Source organism: Motacilla alba, chromosome 8 (assembly GCF_015832195.1).
Source record: "Motacilla alba alba isolate MOTALB_02 chromosome 8, Motacilla_alba_V1.0_pri, whole genome shotgun sequence".
In the NCBI taxonomy this organism is placed as follows: Eukaryota; Metazoa; Chordata; class Aves; order Passeriformes; family Motacillidae; genus Motacilla; species Motacilla alba.
In genome coordinates, this window is record NC_052023.1 from 1,121,724 (window position 1) to 1,139,391 (window position 17,668).

A 17,668-nucleotide genomic window follows, 5' to 3' on the forward strand; every position below is an offset into this window, starting at 1 on the left:
AATATGGTAGTCAAGTTTTGTATTTAGAAATGTAATGGTAGCAGGGATGTTTTCATAATTTTTTCAGAGATTATGCATTCTTCATGGATACTTTTTTGTATTGCTGCTTGAAAATATGCGTTTCCAAACTTGAAATATAGGTGTGAACAGTGTGTACCAGTTAAAAGCTTTCCCTTCATTTGTGTTCTTTTTTTTTTTTAAATTTAAAGTCAGGATTTTAGACTTTTCCCTCTTCCCCCTTCCCCCCACCAAACCCCAAACTAGGTTTTAATTATTGCACACTACTTCAGTTTCCTTAATTCCTCTTTGGCAGATTTTTCTCAGCCCATGGAATCTGTGGAATATTAATTTGGCAGACTGCTAGTGCTGCATGGAATGAACTCCTGGAGTACTTAAGTTTTAATGCTTCACTTCCAACATGGAAAACCAGTCATTTTTTCATCTCTGTTGGGTAGTTTGTTTACACAAAACCTTTCTAGAGAACTGAAAGCAGATACTTGAAATCAAGGTTGAAAGCACATTGGTTTATGATTCAATACCTGTGTATGGATCCAGCAATGGGTAACTGGTCTGAAAACCAGGTTTTTAAAATTCCTGTATCCCACCTTGCACTCCCCCTTTGGACCTTTATTTCCTCTTCCTTCCCTTCAACAGAACAAGATGCTTTTTTGGCAAAAAAAAAAAAAAAAAAAAAAAAAAAGAAAAAGTTTTTTAATTACCTTTGCTTTTTGTTTGAGAGGATACCCTGAGATTTGGGGAAATTCCTGTTGTTGGAGCTGGGATACCCTGAAATAGAGGGAATTCCTCTCCTTGGAGCTGGGATTCCATGAGAATGGGGGAATTCCTCTCCTTGGAGCTGGGATTCCATGAGAAGGGGGGAATTTCCTGTCCTTGGAGCTGGGATTGCAGGGGTTTGGGGGAATTGTTGGAGCTGGGATTGGGGGAAGGTGGCGGCTGTGGCTCTGGAAGCCCAGGTGGGTCCCAGGCGGGGGGTGGGATTGCCACCCAGGTGCAGCAGTACCTGAGGCATTCCCAGCGCTGCTCCAGCCGTTCCCAGGAGGGAGCTGGGCTGGCTCAGGAGGGAGCTGTGGCCCGTGGCTTTGGTCTGGGACAGTGGCAGACTGGGCACGGCGCACCAAAAATCCACCCCAAAACCTCAGCGCCTCAGCTCTCCATCCAAATGCAGCTCTGGCTCAGTGCTGTGCTCGGGATCTGCTTGGGACTTCACCAAGGAATGGTTTTTCCAGAGGGTGATTGTAAGAAATTCCTTCTCCTCCCTCAAAATCCACCATAGGTTCAATGTCTTCCCCAAGTACCCCTTCAGTACACCAAAATAATCGAGTGAATGCCTGATAGAGGATTTTGTAGGGGTTTTATCAGCATTTGCTAGGAGGATAGGAACAAATCTCTCAAATTTTATTTCATGTTTACCTCTTTCCTCAGCTTAGAGCATATTGGTAGTTTTGTAGGTAGGTAGGAAACTAAAGGTAACCCCCTATTTTTGTAAAAACACTGCAGGACAGGCAGGAAGTGTTGGAGCCCTTGGAGTGTGGAATACCAGCCTGCTCAGCTGGGGTGTTAGCAGCTGCCTTTGCTTTTCCTGAGCTGTTTTCCACGAGAGCTCCTGTTGTGACCCACTGTGAGTACCACGGATCAGTTCCCTCACCTGCATTTCCAGCCCCAGGCAGGAGGAGCAGGCAGATTTTCCATCAGAGGGTGGAAAATCTCTTGGTTCAGCTTTCCTGCCCCTGCTCTCAGTGTGGGGCTGTTGGAGCAGGGCTGTTCCTTTTCCCTCTCCCATTGTCCTGTGGGATGTGCTGCACTTCCAGCCTTGGGGACACCCTGGGTAACACCCAAGCACGTGGAGCAAAGCTTTCCCTGGAGCACAGCCCTCCCCTGATCCAAACTGCTGTTCCAGTTGCCACCCAGGTGATTTTGCTGGCCGGATTTTCCCTTTTCCTGCTCTACAGCATTCCCAAACGGCACCTAGAGTGATTTTCAACACAGCTTGTAACTTAAAATTGGTCCTTCTGCTGTTCTGCCAGATGTAAATTCGCCTCTTTCAGCCCATTTGTGTCAAGAACTAAAACTGTGAACATTTATCTTTAATATTGGTGGGTGTTAACTGAAATAAAGGTTTATTTTCATGCTCTTTTAAAAAAAATGTCCTGAAAACCACATGGAAATGAAACCACTGAGGTTCATAGTGGCTCAGCCAGGGTCTGTCCCAGGAAGTCCAGCTTGCATTCCCATTCCCAGGATGAATTTGGCCTTGGAAAAGCATCTCCCAAGTAGGTTATTTATGATTAATGAACTTGCTTTTATTAACATTTTCTGTCCTCTTGCTCCTGCTGTCACACCAGAGCTAGGGGACTGCAGCTTTTAAATTCTGATCCTGTGGAAATAGAGCAGAGAAGGTTGGAGGTGAGGAGCAGATTGGCTTTGGGAGTGAGCGAGGGCAAGGTGTGAGCAGGGGAATTTCCTTGGAGCTGGAATGCTGGGAGGGAGCAGGAGGCAGTGATTGGTCAGTTCCACGAGTGAGCTGTGTGGGAAGGGACACGGATTCTCCTGGAATGTCAGGAGTCACTGGGAATGTGTGCTGGCAGCAGTTGGAGGAGCTGAGCCCACCCCACCTGTAGCTGTGCCCACAGGGATGGCTTTGCACAGACAGAGCTCTGGTTTGGTAAACCCAGCCCTCACTTCCAGCTGTGCCACTTCCAGCTGTGCCACTGGCAGCTGTGCCAGCCTGCTGCTTCCCCAGGGCCATTCCAAGCGCCAGGCTCCCTGCCTTGGGCACTCTGGGCTGCTCTGCCTCGGCCAGGCTCCACTGGGGTGTCCCCAGCACAGCCAAACCTGGTGTTCCTGCTGGAAAGGGTGTCCTGAGGGGGAAATCACCTCCTGGGACAGCACTGGCAGACCTCCAGGCTGGAGTTACAGAACTCTTGGAGTGAGGCTGGACATGAAACATTTTGATAGATTTGGAGATTTGCTGTGTGAGGACAAAATGAATTCAAATGTTCTCTTATCCTCAGGGTGAAGTAAAAAATCAGCATGCAGAAAAAGATGAATGGCAAAACAGTGCTTTATTTAAAAAAAAAGAAAAACACCTTTTTTGACATTTAATCTGCCTTTCTAGCTCAGTCTGGTTTGCAGAGCTGACTGGAGGGGCTGAGTTGTGCTGCTCAGACAGAATCCTCTTGCCAGGGTGGTTCCCAGGCAGCAGGTGGAGAGCAGGTTCTGGTTTTTTGGATGTCTGACCCAGTTCTGAGGGAGATGTTTTCCTTGATGTCACCCAGCCAGGTGACACAGGTGGGACCAGAGCTCAGAAGCCCAAAGTGCAGTGGCTGAGCTGGTATTTGGCAATGCCCAAATCTGCACTCGAATGGAATGGTGGCAGCAGCAGCAGCTCGTGTCCCTGCTTGGGGATGCAGAGGATGCTCCAGGTAAGTTCATACCTGGACTGCTCCATCTCTAACTGCAATGTTTCAGCTTTATTTTTAATTTTTAATTGTTCTGCGTAAAGCTGGAGCTTGACCAGAGAAAACAACAGGAAACCAAGTTCAGATTTCCAACATTTTATTTATATACACACATCTGGTAAACAAAGTCATTAAATGTGTAACACCCTTGCAGCCTGTAATTAGAACACTCCAATAAATCACTTAAATTCCTCTTGACAATCCATTTGACTGAGTACAGATGCTGCCTGCTGCTTCTAGCTCTGGTGAGGAATTTTCCTGCCCTGACCTGAGGCAAGGAGGGGGCCTGGCTCTGGTGCTGTGTCCCCCGTGGCTCTGGTGACACTGGGGACTCTGACTTGGTGCCAGGGGAGAGGAGCAAGAGGTGCTGAGCTGTTCCATCCTTCCCTTTTGCAGTTCCTTGCTCTTTCTGGTGCAAATGGTGATTTCCAGCTCTGATCCTGGGCTGGGCCGTGGGACAGGGCTTGAGGCAGCCCAGGCTGCAGGGAGGGCTCCCCAAATCCCCAAAATCCAGCTCTGGCATCCCCAGTGTGCCTCTGATTGCAGAGGAGCAGCCGTGTCCTACGGCGAGGTGTAGCTGGGGAAGGCTTTTGTCACTTGGAGGTGTCACATGTGAGGGACTGGACTGGCTGAAACACTGAAATATTTCGTAAATGCTAAAATCCAGGCTGGGCTCACATCAAAACACACTGAAATGCTGTAAAGTGCCAAGATCCAGGCTGAGCTCACATTGGAACACCAAAATGCTCTGTAAAGTGCCAAGATCCAGGCTGAGCTCACATCAAAACACACTGAAATGCTCTGTAAAGTGCCAAGATCCAGGCTGAGCTCACATTGGAACACCGAAATGCTCTGTAAAGTGCCAAGATCCAGGCTGAGCTCACATTGGAACACCGAAATGCTCTGTAAAGTGCCAAGATCCAGGCTGAGCTCCCATCGAAACACACCGACATGCTCTGTAAAGTGCCACAATTCTTGCCGGGCTGACATCGCCCCCTGCCTACCTCGGGAAGGAGCTGCCGCTGAGCTTCACTCGATCCAAAGTCAGATTCCCTTGGCAGCAGAGGGCGGGAGGCAGGAACGCGCTCGGGAACACGGAGAGGGGGCTGGGCTCGGGCTCGGGGGCAGGCTCCGGGGCCAGGGTGCCGGGGCTGGAGATGTACTCGGCCACGGGCTCCGGGGGCTCCATCGCCTCCACCACCAGCCTCCGGTACAGCTCCGGCTCCTCCGCCGAGCTCTCCCGAGCCCAGTGGCCGTGCCCCCTGCTGCCGGCGCTGCCCACCACCAGCTCGTCCCCGGGCTTGGGGGGCTCGGGCTGAGCCGGGCTTTCCTCCACCGGGCTCGTCTCGGGCTCCTCGAAGCCGCCGGGCAGGAAGGGGCTGGAGGGAGCGCTCAGCTCGGCCTGCGGGGGGACACGCAATGAATCCCGGCACGGATCTCCCGGGACTCGCTCCCCACGGCCGCTCGTCCCGCTGGAAACGGGAGATCTCGGCGTTCTGCTGGAGTTTAATTCGCCCGGCACATCCTCCAGCCTCCTCCAGCAGAGATTATCCGCTGCCAGAGATTGCTGGATTTGCTGCTTCGGGAGATTACTGGCTCGCACGGCTCCAAATGCTTCTTTTTAATGAAGGTTGTGGGATTAGAAGGAAAACCCCTCTAATTTACCTTGGCAGCCGCTAAGCTCTTGGCCCACGTGGCGTTGGCAGGGTCGGGAATGGCTTTGCTCTGCCACTGGGGCAGGAGGAGGGACAGGAGCCACTGGAACCTGCAGGGGGATAGATGCAATTAGAAACGTGAACGGTGAGACCTGCAGCACCCTTGTGCTCCTTGATTGTGGAATTAACCCAGGTGTGATTGTGGATCCGCCCTCAGAGGCACCCGCAGAGCTCTTGGCTGGGTGGGGATAATTCCCAGAGATTGCTCCCCTTCAGTTTGGTTTCAAGATCTGGTTGAAAATTCACACTGTCTATGGACTACAGGTGTATTTCAAGCTCAGAGCCTGTTTGTATTATCATTCATGTACTCTGAAACCTTCATTTTGAACAATCCCCACTGTTCCGTGCTCATGAAGGGGCATGACCATCCTGTAGGACAAGGGAAAATGGCTTCAAACTCAAAGAGGGTCGATTTAGATTAGATGGGAGTGAAGATTTTTTTAAAATGCACTGGCACAGGGTGCCCAGAGCAGCTGTGGCTGCCCCTGGATCCCTGGCAGTGCCCAAGGCCAGGCTGGACACTGGGGCTGGAGCACCTGGGACAGTGGGAGGTGTCCCTGCAATGGCAGGGGTGACATTGGGTGGGCTTTAAGATCTCTTTCAACCCAAACCATTGTGGGATTTAATCCCTGCTGATAACCACCCGGTTTTATTGGGACACAGCTGATGGATCCACTCACACTCTCCTTGCTGGAGGCACAGAACAAAGGCAGGCTGAGAGGACGAAGAAGCTGCAGAGGAGCACCAGAGTGACCCAGCCCCCAGCACCTGGAAAGCAGAGCAGCCACCATTCAGCTCCACAAAAAGAGGGGGAAAAACCCCAAATCTTTCTGTGCTCCGTGATAAACCACCCTTCACCACAGAGGAAACAGCACAGCGCTGGGAGCTTGAAGGCAAAGAAAGAGATTCCACATCCCAAACCCAGCTGAAACTGCAAATCTTCAGCACCCAAGAGAGCTTCAGAGCTGGAGAGCTCCAGTGACTGCAGAGCAGCAGGAAAAGCATTCCCAGAGAGTGGGAAAGGGGATCCCAGGACAAGGAGCACCCTGGCACCACTTGGAGAGCTGCAGTGACTGCAGAGGAGCAGGAAAAGCATTCCCAGAGAAGGGAAAGGGGATCCCAGGGCAAGGAGCACCCTGGCACCGCTTGGAGAGCTGCAGTGATGCAGAGCAGCAGGAAAAGCATTCCCAGAGAAGGGAAAGGGGATCCCAGGGCAAGGAGCACCCTGGCACCGCCTCCTTACTCTCCAGGCAGACGCTGTCGCTGTTGCCCCGGGGCCCCTCCCCGGCCGCGGTCGCCGCTGTCATCCAGAGCTCGTGGTGCTCGCCGGGCTCCAGGTGAGGCAGGTGCAGGGAGCGAGGAGCCTTCCCGGCGGGAACGGCTGCGGGGAAAACAGGGATGGAAATGGAGAGCCTGGCGCTGGATCTACTGCCTGCAGCTGGCACGGGGCTCTGAGTGAAGGGAGGAGGAGGAGGAGGAATAAGGAAAAAGAAGAGGAAGAAGAATAAGAGGGGAAAAGAGAAGGAAGAAGAGGAGGAGGAAGAGGATTAAGGAAAAAGAAAAGGAAGACGAGTAAGAGAAAAAAAAGAGGAAGAGGAGGGCAAATAAGAAGAATAAGAAGAGGAAGAGGAATAAGGAAAAACAAAAGGAGGAAGAATAAGAGGGAAAAGGAGGAGGAAGAAGAAGAGGAGGAAGAGGAATAAAGAAAAGGAAAATGAGTAAGAGATAAAAAGAGGAAGATGAATAAGAGGAGGAATAGGAAGAAGAAGAAGAAGAAGATGAGGAAAAAGAAGAGGAATAAGAGGAGAAAGAAGAAAAATAAGAAGATGAGGAAGATGAGGAAGATAAGGAAGAAAAAGATAAAGAGGAATAAGAAGAGGAGGAAGAAGAGGAGGAGCAGGGAGAAGCAGGGATAAATCTGATAGTTTCAGACTGAAAGTGACTTAGAGTGATCCCACAGGAGACCTTCAGCAAAGACAGGGGAAGCATTTCCAGCCCCAGGCACCCACCATGGACCTCGGGCTGGCCCTGCCCATCCTTCCTGTGCAGGTAGATGTGGTACCCAGTGATGCAGCCCCTCTGCTGGGGGGCTGGGATCTCCTCCCAGGAAACCAGGACACCGCTGGCCCAGGGGGTTGTGAACATCTGGGGCCCAGCTGCTGGGGCTGCAAGACACAGGACTGGTGTTAGAGCTGAGCTTAAAATGCCTTACAAACACCTGGACAGCATTCCTGGCGTTTACCTTGAGCTGTGGAGTTTCCCCTGACTGCAGCTGCCTGCCCAGCTCTGTCCTGATAAAGTGCAGACACGTGGATCTGATAGCAGACGTTATCTCTGATGTGCTCTGGGGGGAGAAATCACAGCTGCAGAGCTGCTGCTCCAAGGATTTGCACTCAGGGCAGAAACGTTGCAGCAGCTGCTTAAAGCTGAGATAAATCTTGTGGTTATTGATAGATCTTCCACAAACAAGGGACAGAAATTTTCTCTGATCTACTGAGACTGGCAGAGCCTTACTGGGCTTTAAACTGAAAATTAATGGTTTCCCACTGCCAGAGGGCAGGGATGGATGGGATATTGGGAGGGAATTGTTCCCTGGGAGGGTGGGCAGGCCCTGGCACAGGGTGCCCAGAGAAGCTGGGGCTGCCCCTGGAGCCCTGGAAGTGATTTTAATAAAAATTATAGAAATATATAGAAAATGTATAGAATATATAGGAATATATAGACTAAATAGAAATATATAGAAATATAGAATCCCGGACTGGTTTGGCTTGGGAGGGACCTTAAATCCCATCCAGTGCCATGGCAGGGACACCTCCCACCATCCCAAGTTGCTCCAAGCCCCATCCAGCCTGGCCTTGGAGCCCAAATTCCCACCCGACTTGTTGCCAAGAATATTTCCCAGCCAAGCTGGTGCCGCGGCCAGCCCGGGGTGGCATTCCCTGCTGTCACAGCGGCCAGCCCGGGGTGGCATTACCTGCTGTCACAGCGGCCAGCCCGCGGTGGCATTCCCTGCTGTCACAGCGGCCAGCCCGGGGTGGCATTCCCTGCTGTCACAGCGGCCAGCCCGGGGTGGCATTACCTGCTATCACAGCGGCCAGCCCGGGGTGGCATTACCTGCTGTCACAGCGGCCAACCCGAGGTGGCATTACCTGCTATCACAGCGGCCAGCCCGGGGTGGCATTACCTGCTGTCACAGCGGCCAGCCCGGGGTGGCATTACCTGCTATCACAGCGGCCAGGCGGGACGGGGGCAGCTTCACCCAGCTGTGCTGGGGCTGCAGGTGTGGCTCCCTCCAGGGCTCTGCCCACTCCACCAGGTAGCCCCCGACGGGCAGGGCGGGTGCAGCAGGGGGGCTCCAGCTCACCAGGATGCTGCTGTTCCCCAGCCCCGCGGCAGAGACCCGCTGGGGAGGGGGCAGATCTTGCAGGGGAGAACAAAACCCAGCGTCAGCACGAGGTTCTTGCAGCCTCAGTCAAACTGGGACCTTCGGGGTGTGGGGTTTGCTGGGTCTCGTCCGCTTTGGCACCGTGGGAAGGATAAAACGGATTATAGTGAAAGAGAAGGTGCTGAGGGGAGGGTGAGGCTTTGCTGGCAGGAACAGTGACATTCCTGGCTTTTCTCATGGATGGGACACCCTCAGCTCGGCCTGGCTGTGCCATCCCAAGCCCTGGCAGGCGCTGGCACAGCACGCCCCAGCCCCCTGCCCCGATGGAAGCGCGAGGGTTGGAGCTGCTGCAGTGATTCCAGAGGAGGAGCGGGGACATCCCGAGGGCTGGGCAGAGCAGGAACCGCAGGGAAAAGCGGATCCGCAGATCCCTGAAGCTCACCGAGGGCAGGGAGGGACCGCAGCAGCTGCAGGGGTGTGGCGGAGCGGAGCCGTGCTGCCGGCCATGCCGAGCCGCGGGAGCCTTACCTGGGCTGCCCGGGAGCGTCAGGACGGCCGCAGGGACCGAGCTGCCCCGCGGGCTGTGCGCCGTCACCGTCACCCTGTGGGCCGCCCTGGGGGTCACCCTGGACAAGCTGGTCCGGGTGGTCCGGTGGGATTGGGATTGCGCCGGGAGCTCCCCCTGCTCCAGGGCTTCCAAGGTCACGGTGTAGCCCAGGATTCTCCCTCCTGCCTCCGACCTGCTCAGAGCCTGCGGGCAGAGTGCGTCTGTCACCGGCTGTGAACCAGGTGCTGCCGCCTGGGAGCGCTGGGGGCGAGGGGTGGAGGGACAGGACACGGGGAATGGCTTCACACGGACACAGGGCAGGGATGGGTGGGATTTTGGGAGCTGGGATTGTTCCTGGCAGGGTGGGCAGGCCCTGGCACAGGTGCCCAGAGCAGCTGGGGCTGCCCCTGGATCCCTGGCAGTGCCCAAGGCCAGGCTGGACACTGGGGCTGGAGCAGCCTGGGGTAGCAGAAGGTGTTCCTGCCATGGCAGGGGTGGCACTGGATGAGATTTAAGTTCCATCCCAACCCAAGCCATTCCAGGATTTATTTTTCCCACCCAATTCCAGTTTTGCTGTGAGAGCACAGCTGGGGACACTGAAACCCTTCCTGCCCTGAGGCTGAATTCACCCTTTTTTTGTTTTTTTCACTGGAAGCCACACTTTTCACAAGGGAGGGGAAAAATGATGATCAACTGCTCCTCTGGATTTGTCAAAATGAGCAGGTTTTGCTTGGGAGGAAAACCTTGGATTTTACTTAAAGCCGCCATAAAGAATTATTTAAGTTGAACCTCTCGGAACACACATCTCTGACAGCCTGTGGAACACCACGCCCTGCTTTTAGCTCCCCTCTGGGTGCCTGCAGTTGTACTCTCAGTTTCAGTTTCCTGATGTTTCTGCGACATTAATTCATTTGTTTGGCTAATTTTTGTCATAACGAAACAAAGCACAAAGCACAAACCGGAATGTTTGCAGCAGCTCAGGACTGAGGCAGCACTGGAAACCTGCTGAAATTAAATTTTCAACCCTTTTCCTGGGTGTTTGTTTGAGAACAAGGGCACACCCACGGTAGGAAGCGGTCCTGAGTGTCAGCCCGGCTTGAGAGCTGCTGTGAAACCTCTCAAGGCAGTTTATTACCCCGTTTTATGAATGATGCTGCAGGAAGTCACTCCTGACAAAGAAAGTGCTGCAAGATAAAGGTCTGCGAGCTGAAGCCACAAAGTCTGGGGTCACAGGATCACATGAGAATTTCTGCTTTCACTTGCGTGAATTTTTTTACCCAACTCCGGCGGGTTTTCAACCAAATTCTGTGTGGAATGTTCCCTGTGGGGTCCCAGCCCCACGCAGCGGAGCCCGAAAATGCTGTCAGCTGGGGAAGCTGGAGAGGAGCTTGGGAGAAAAGGGAGGGAGGGATGGGACAGAGGGAATGGCTCCCACTGCCAGAGGGCAGGCATGGATGGGATATTGGGAATTAGGAATTGTTCCCTGGCAGGGTGGGGAGGGGCTGGGCTGGAATTCCCAGATTTGCTGTGGCTGCCCCTGGATCCCTGGCAGTGCCCAAGGCCAGGCTGGAGCAGCCTGGGACAGTGGCAGGTGTCCCTGCCATGGAACCGGATGACATTCAGGATCCCTCCCAATCCAAATAATCCTGGCATTCCATGAAATTGTAGGTAGAAAATTGCTGATGAATCTCCTCCCAGGGAGGGGACCCTTGGTCTGCGTCCCTGTCCCTGGGAACTGGTGAAACCTTTCTGCTCTGCCTGGGTTCAGTCCTTTCCTGCCATCCTAAAAATCATCATTTCTCCTCTCACCTGGCTCTGGTTTCATTCCCCTCTCACCTGGCTGAGCTTTGCTGTCCCTGCTGGGGTGTCCTGGGTTACCAGGTGTGGCTGGGGCTGTGTATTCAATTCCCATCTGTCAGAGCCAGGGCAGTGATCCTCTGTTCACTGGGCAGGTTTCTTTATCTCTCCCTCATCCAATCCTCCCTCCAGGAGAGCTCTGCTGTTCATGGGCCATTAATTATTAATCATCTTCTGTCCATGGCCACTGAGTGTCCCTGCATTCCATCATCCCATGGGGAGATGCTCCGCCCAGGGGAGGAGCCAAGCATTCCTACCTGGATACAATCTGAGCTTTGGAACAACAGAAACAGCCTTTCCACTGCGTTCCCAGAGGAGCAGCTTTCTCCTGCCCTGCATTCCCAGAGGAGCAGCTTTCTCCTGCCCTGCATTCCCAGAGGAGCAGCTTTCTCCTGCCCTGCACTCCCAGAGGAGCAGCTTTCTCCTGCCCTGCACTCCCAGAGGAGCAGCTTTCTTCTGCCCTGCATTCCCAGAGGAGCAGCTTTCTTCTCACTGCATTCCCAGAGGAGCAGCTTTCTCCTGCCCTGCATTCCCAGAGGAATTCCAGGCCCATCCGCAGCAGCCCTGGAGCTCCAGAGGGAAACTCCCCCCTTGTGCAGGATCCCTGCTCCAGCAGAACCACAGCTGGCCCTGCAGGAGGGCTGAGCCACCATGGAATGGCACTGCTGCCACCACCCTGACACACCGGGGGTCAGCCCCTGTTCTGGCTCTGGCAGTGGTTTGTTTTGTATTACTGCGTTTTTATTTTGCTTTTATTTCTTCCCTAATGAAGAATTGTTATTCCTATTCCCACACCTTTGCCCGAGAGCCCCTTAATTTCAAGATTATAACAATTAGGAGGGAGGGGGTTTCCATTTTCCTCTTCAGGGGAGGCTCCTGCCTTCCTCAGCGGACAGCTGTCTGTTCAAACCAGGCCTTGGGGTTTCAGTGCACTCACCTTCCAGAAAAGGGAGAGGTTCTGGTGCCCCGAGTCCAGCTCCTGCAGCCGGTACCAGACATCCAGGGTTCCTCTTGGCACTGCAGGGAAGGAAAAGCAGAGCAGTGGCAGTGGCCGGGGCTTGGAGCCAACGCGCAAGGAGGAAAAACCCCTGAGAAAATTCAAATTTCATCTTTTAAATGCCCCTGGAATGCTGCAGGGTGTGATGGCCCAGGTTTGCTGTTGCTTGGGTGGGATCACGAGGAGAACAAGCCATAAAGCCAAGGAGAGGAGTTTGGGTGTGCTGGTGGCTTTGTCCTGACCTCAGCAATCTGGATGGTTCCCAAGGGAAGCCTCACATCAAAGCACAGCATTAGCTCCTGTCTTTGCATAAATTTGAGGATTCTGAAGGTGCTTGGGCTTGGCTCCATCCGTCCTAGAGCAACAGGCAGCCTCGGATGGGGGCGTGTGGGATTTTCCTGTCTAATAAATGCCTTTAACAGCTTGTCTGAGGCAGCTTAAACCCCTGTTCCTTCCATAATTCTGACTGGAAACTCTTGGCAATTTGAAGAAACCTCCCAAAATGACATCAGAGGGAAGATCTGGCTGGCGGGTGAGCTCCTGAAATCCAGCTTCAGGGATGACCAGGTAAGGAAAGCTGAGGTGACAGATCTTTGCTCCTCGAGGACCCTGAGCAGCACCAGCTCGTCAATTCAAACACTAATCATTAACAGCTGGAGCAGGGGGCAGCTGATGAGAACCCGGGGCTGCAGCACGGACACAAACCCCTCCAGGTCAGCATGCTGGGAGCAGCCTGTCCTGGAGTGACTGCAACAGAAACAAAACCAGAGCTCTGACTGCGAGCTCAGAGCAGAACAATCCCAAGGTGGGATTGCATCTGCTGCCCTCCAGCCTGGATTTGAAAGCCTGTGAACCACACGAACGAGGTTTTTGGCAGTTCGCACAAAAAGGAGCGGGAACGGGAGTTTCTCCTTGGAAAGGAGAATTTTTGGGCTTGCGAGGAGACAACCTGTGGAGAAGTTCAGCTCCCGCAGCACAGAGCGGTGAGGATGCAGCCAGAGCTGCTTGTCTGCAGCCTCCCCCTGCTCTGAGGGCACAAAGATCAGCTCAAAACCCCACGGGCAGGGTGGGGGTGACAGCCACAAACTCAGGGTGCAACGAAAAGGGGAGAAAACTGTTGAGAGGAAGGTGGGGGAGGCAGGGAAAAGTTCACACCTCCCAAATCAATCAATGCCTCTTACAGAAACTGCTGCTGTCACGGGGGAAAGGGGATATGGGTGACTCAGAACAGCACCAGCCCCACGGGCTGGCAGTAATTCACAAAAAAGAGCAGCCAAAGCCAAGCAGGAGAGCAGAGAATCGCAGAATTACGAGGGTAATCATCTCATTCCAACCCCCAAATCCTTCAGCTGTTCTCAGGGAGCTCTGGAAATTCCCGGTTTGGAGCAGCTTCACCGTTTGCTCTTTCAAAAAGCAATTTTCTTGCAGAAACTTCTCCCCCTTGGCTCGGGGCCTGGATCTGGAGCTTGCCCAGAAGAGCCCAGCAGCAGTTTGGCCTCCTGAGCTGGAGCTGGCTGTGTGTGCAGAGCCCAGAGCCGGGCTCGGGGCTGGAAGGTTCTTTACCTGCTGCTGGGGTGCTGCCCTGGCTGCTGCTCCAGTCGCTCCACAGCCCTCGGCCGGGCAGCAGCCTGCAGCTGGCCTGGAACTCGTGTGCCGTGTCGGGCTCCAGCCCCTGCAGGGGATATTTCTGCCTGCTGGAGCTCTCCACCTTCAGTGGGGACGGAGAAATCGGTGTCAAACCCCCAAGGAAACAAGGGCTGCAGGCAGCGAGGGGCTGAGTTACAAATTCAGATTTTAAACCCCTCCTGGTTTAAAGACAGCAGAGAGACCCTGAGCTGGGGCAGCCTCAAAGAACGATGCAAGGAAATCATCGGGCCTGCAGGGCTTCACCTGGAAAATCCCTCACAGCGAAATCTCTGTCTGGGTGATGTGCTCAGCCCCCAGCGAAGAGCTCTTTTTGCCACTCAGAGTAAAAATTTATTGGAATCATGGAATGTTTGGGTTGGGGGAGAACTTAAATCCCACCCAGTGCCACCCCTGCCATGGCAGGGACACCTCCCACTGTCCCAGGCGGCTCCAGCCTGGCCTTGGACATTCCAGGGATCCAGGGGCAGCCACAGCTGCTCTGGGAATTCCATCCCAGCCCCTCCCAGGGAACAATTCCCAATTCCCAATCTCCCACCACAATCTACCTCCTTCCAACTCCCAGCCATTCCCTGTGTCCTGTCCCTGCAGGCCTTGTCCCCAGTCCCTCCCCAGCTCTCCTGGAGCCCCTCCAGGCCCTGCCAGGGGCTCTGAGCTCTCCCAGAGCTCCTTCCTGCCCAGCAGCTCCAGATCCCCCTGGCTCCCAGCAGGATTACCGTGCTCCAGCTGTGCCTGCCGAGGGGACGATACCTCAGCCTGCAGTGCCGTGCCTGGGCTTCGTGGTGCCACCAAACGGTGCAGCTGGTGGCAGAGGAATCATCAAATTCCACCCAAAAGTCGGGAGGGTGTGGCTTCACTGGCACCAAAACAGAGAAACAAACGGGGCTCAGAGAGGCAGCACAGCCCTGAAGGGGGTTAGGTGGAAAATAGGATTGTTCCTTTAGGCTGGATGGGTGATTTTTCCAAGAGGTTTAATGTTTTTTCCAAGAGGTCCTGACTATTTTCGGGTCTCCCCCAAGGTCTGGGGCTGGCTGAGAGTGGGCGGTGGTGCCTTACCTATGTCTATCAGCGTGAAGGTGAGTGGCTGGGAGGAGGCATTTCCTAATTGATTGGAGGCAGAAACCACCACGGTGTAATTGGAGCCAAAATCCAGCTTGCTCAGAGCCCCAGAGCCAAATGCCTGGCTGGGAGTTTCTTCTGGGAAGGAAAAGGCATCGGTCCCGTTGGAGAGCCTGGAGCAGGAGGAAAGGTTTGGTTGGATTTTCTGAGCAAGAACGGTCAGCCCTGGGCTGTGGGGACAAAGTTCCCTTTCCGAAGGGATGGATTGGCACGGCCTCTTCCCTGAACCCCGAGGGAGCTGCAGGGCACGATGAGAAAGCTGCTGCAGGGGACAATTAGGCATTAATTGGATTTACAGCCCAGCACTCACTGTATCCCGTAGGCAGTGTGCAGGTAGGTGAGCCTGCCTTTGTGCCAGCTGCAGGTGGGATGTCCCCGTGTCCCCTTCTGGATGCAGGACACATTCCTGGGCTCGTCTGGAGGACCTGGAACAGAAACTCCTGTCAGTCCCAACATCCCGGACCTTTCAGGCTCCTTCAGTCCAGCGTGTCCAGCCTGAGCTCCAGGCAGCCTGGCTCCTGGGGCTCTTCCCCAGAGATGTGGGCAGGAGACATTTGAGGGGATGCTGGGCAGGGAGAGTGTTGTTTGCTCTGGGCAGGCAGATCTGCTGAGCCTCTCTCCCTTCAGGAATAACAGAGCTGCCCAATTCCAGCCTGGAATATTCCCAGTGGGAAGAGCCAGCAGCAGTCCTGGACTAAGCCACCCCCTGGCCGTGCCTCACAGGCTTCCCTCTCCCGCGGGGGAGCTGTGGGAAGTAATTAAGAACTTTAGGCAGAAATTAGGAAGGGATTTTCCTTACTCCCACACTGGATGTCGATTCCACAGACGAGTTTTGTCCTGTGCCTGCAGATGCACTTGCAGGTGAAGTGGTGCGTGCCGTGGGCAGCGAGCAGGAGGGTTTGGCTCACGGAGCCCCCCCGGGCTCGGATCTGCTCGGAGCCGTTGAGGAAAATCGCTGCCCAGCACCAGCCCCACGGGGCTGCCAGCTGGCAGGACAGGCTGACGTTGGTGCCGCCAGGGATGGCGCAGCAGGGGCTGGCTGTCACGTTGCCCTTGTCACAGACCTCGGTGGCGCCGCGGGCAGCTCTGCTGGCGCTCAGTGCCCCCCTCCTGCAGGGTCCTGCAAGGGAAGGGCAGGACAGCCTCAGCAGGAGCCCCTCCCCGGCTGCAGGACGAGCTGGGCTCCAGCGAGAGCCTCCCCGGGGGTTTGGTGGAGAAATTCTGGGCTCTGCACAGGAGCTGGTGGGACCTGTCTGGCATCAGCAGCCACGGGCTTGCTCCCAGTCCCCAAAAACCCAGACAGCCCCAGGTAAAAACTGCCAGAGCCCTCCTTTTGTTGGGATTGCAAAGTGCCCGTGTCAGCAGAGCTGCGGCAGGAGGTGCAGCAAGGACCTGGGGCTGCTGCAGGGCTGGAGCCGGGCTGGGAGAGCTGGGGGTGCTCACCTGGGGAGGAGAAGGATCCAGGCAGAGCTCAGAGCCCCTGGCAGGGCCTGAAGGGGCTCCAGGAGAGCTGCAGAGGGACTGGGGACAAGGCCTGCAGGGACAGGACACAGGGAATGGCTCCCAGTGCCAGAGGGCAGGGCTGGATGGGAGATTGGGAACTGGGAATTGTTCCCTGTCTGTGGCTGCCCCTGGATCCCTGGCAGTGCCCAGGCCAGGCTGGAACACCTGGGACAGTGGGAGGTGTCCCTGCCATGGCAGGGGTGGAACTGGGTGGGATTTCAGTTCCTTCCAACCCAAACCCAAATTCTGGGATTCTGTGAACACAACTTTCTCCCGTTCATGAGCTCTGCCTGTCCCGGTGCCTTTTCTCACAAAACCAACAGCTCTACCTGGAACTGGAAACCCAACAAGCTCCCCGCATCACTTACTGACCCCAGAAAGGAAGATGCCCACAGGCACCTGGGGTAGAAGCTGGAAAAACCCCGCCCTAATGAGGCTGAGTGCTAATTGCTGTGTAGGAAGGAGCTTCTCTTACCTGCTGTGAGGTGCAGCACCAACCACAGTGCTGAGGGCACGATCCGAGGAAATGGCATTTTGGTGCCTGGAGAGAGAGGAATTCCTGTTACCAGCTCCGAAATACGGGGGTGTTATGTACAGATCTTCGTGGTTTTCTGCTTTTCTTCTGCCTTACTACTTTCTACTTTACTTTGCTGTAAAGTAGAAAAAAGATTTGTTCAGAAAATCCCAAATGCTCAATTTGTGGGACATTTCTAATGAGCATCCCCTGGTTTTGTTTGAATCCAGGGGCTGTGGTGCTCAGCCTTGCAGCAGTGCCTGGCTCAGCCCGGAGCTCCTCCCTGGTGCCTTCTGTAGGTGATTCGTAAGTGCCAGGATGAGCAATCTCAGCAGCTTCTTCAGGGAAATGCTCTGCCTTCCACTAAGCCTGGGGGCTGTGAAACAGCCTGCAAACAGCTGCTGCTGACAGCCAAGTGCCCGAAATACCCGAGAAAATGGGCAAGCCCAGCCTGAAAACCAACCTCAAAACCCAGCCTGAAAATCCAACCTCAAAACCCAGCCTGAAATCCAGCCTCAAAATCCAACCTGAGATCCAGCCTGAAATCCAGCCTGAAAATCAACCTCAAAACCCAGCCTGAAACCCAGCCTCAAAATCCAACCTCAAAACCCAGCCTGAAGTCTAGCCTGAAAATCAGCCTCAAAATCCAGCCTCAAAATCCAACCTCAAAATCCAGTCTGAAATCCAGCTTCAAAATCAGCCTCAAAATCCAGCCTGAAAATCCTACCTCAAAACCCAGCCTGAAAATCAGCCTTGAAATCCAGCCTGAAAACCCAGCCTGAAAATCCAGCCTGAAATCCAGCCTGCTTCAAAGCCTTTGGTCAGAGGATGTGAGCTGTGATGGGAGTAAAGGATGAGAAACTGCTGCGGAGCAACTCCAGCTCAGAGCTGAGAAAAAGTGAAATTAA

At 54.3% G+C, this 17,668-nt stretch overlaps 1 protein-coding gene across 1 annotated transcript; it reads right to left on the reverse strand.

Moving 5' to 3' along the window:
* Nucleotides 1-91: 91 nt before the first annotated feature.
* Nucleotides 92-17,653, reverse strand: LOC119703885 (interleukin-12 receptor subunit beta-2-like). Its single transcript, XM_038144345.1, has 15 exons — nt 16,722-17,653; nt 15,543-15,863; nt 15,054-15,168; nt 14,681-14,856; nt 14,341-14,480; nt 13,544-13,688; nt 11,921-12,000; nt 9,108-9,330; nt 8,414-8,614; nt 7,437-7,538; nt 7,204-7,359; nt 6,438-6,575; nt 5,875-5,962; nt 5,145-5,244; nt 92-4,881 (listed from the first exon to the last, which is right to left on the reverse strand). Exons 1-15 carry the CDS (start codon nt 16,777-16,779, stop codon nt 4,480-4,482), a joined length of 2,445 nt encoding a protein of 814 aa, XP_038000273.1. The 5' UTR covers nt 16,780-17,653; the 3' UTR covers nt 92-4,479.
* Between the last annotated feature and the right edge of the window lie 15 nt (nt 17,654-17,668).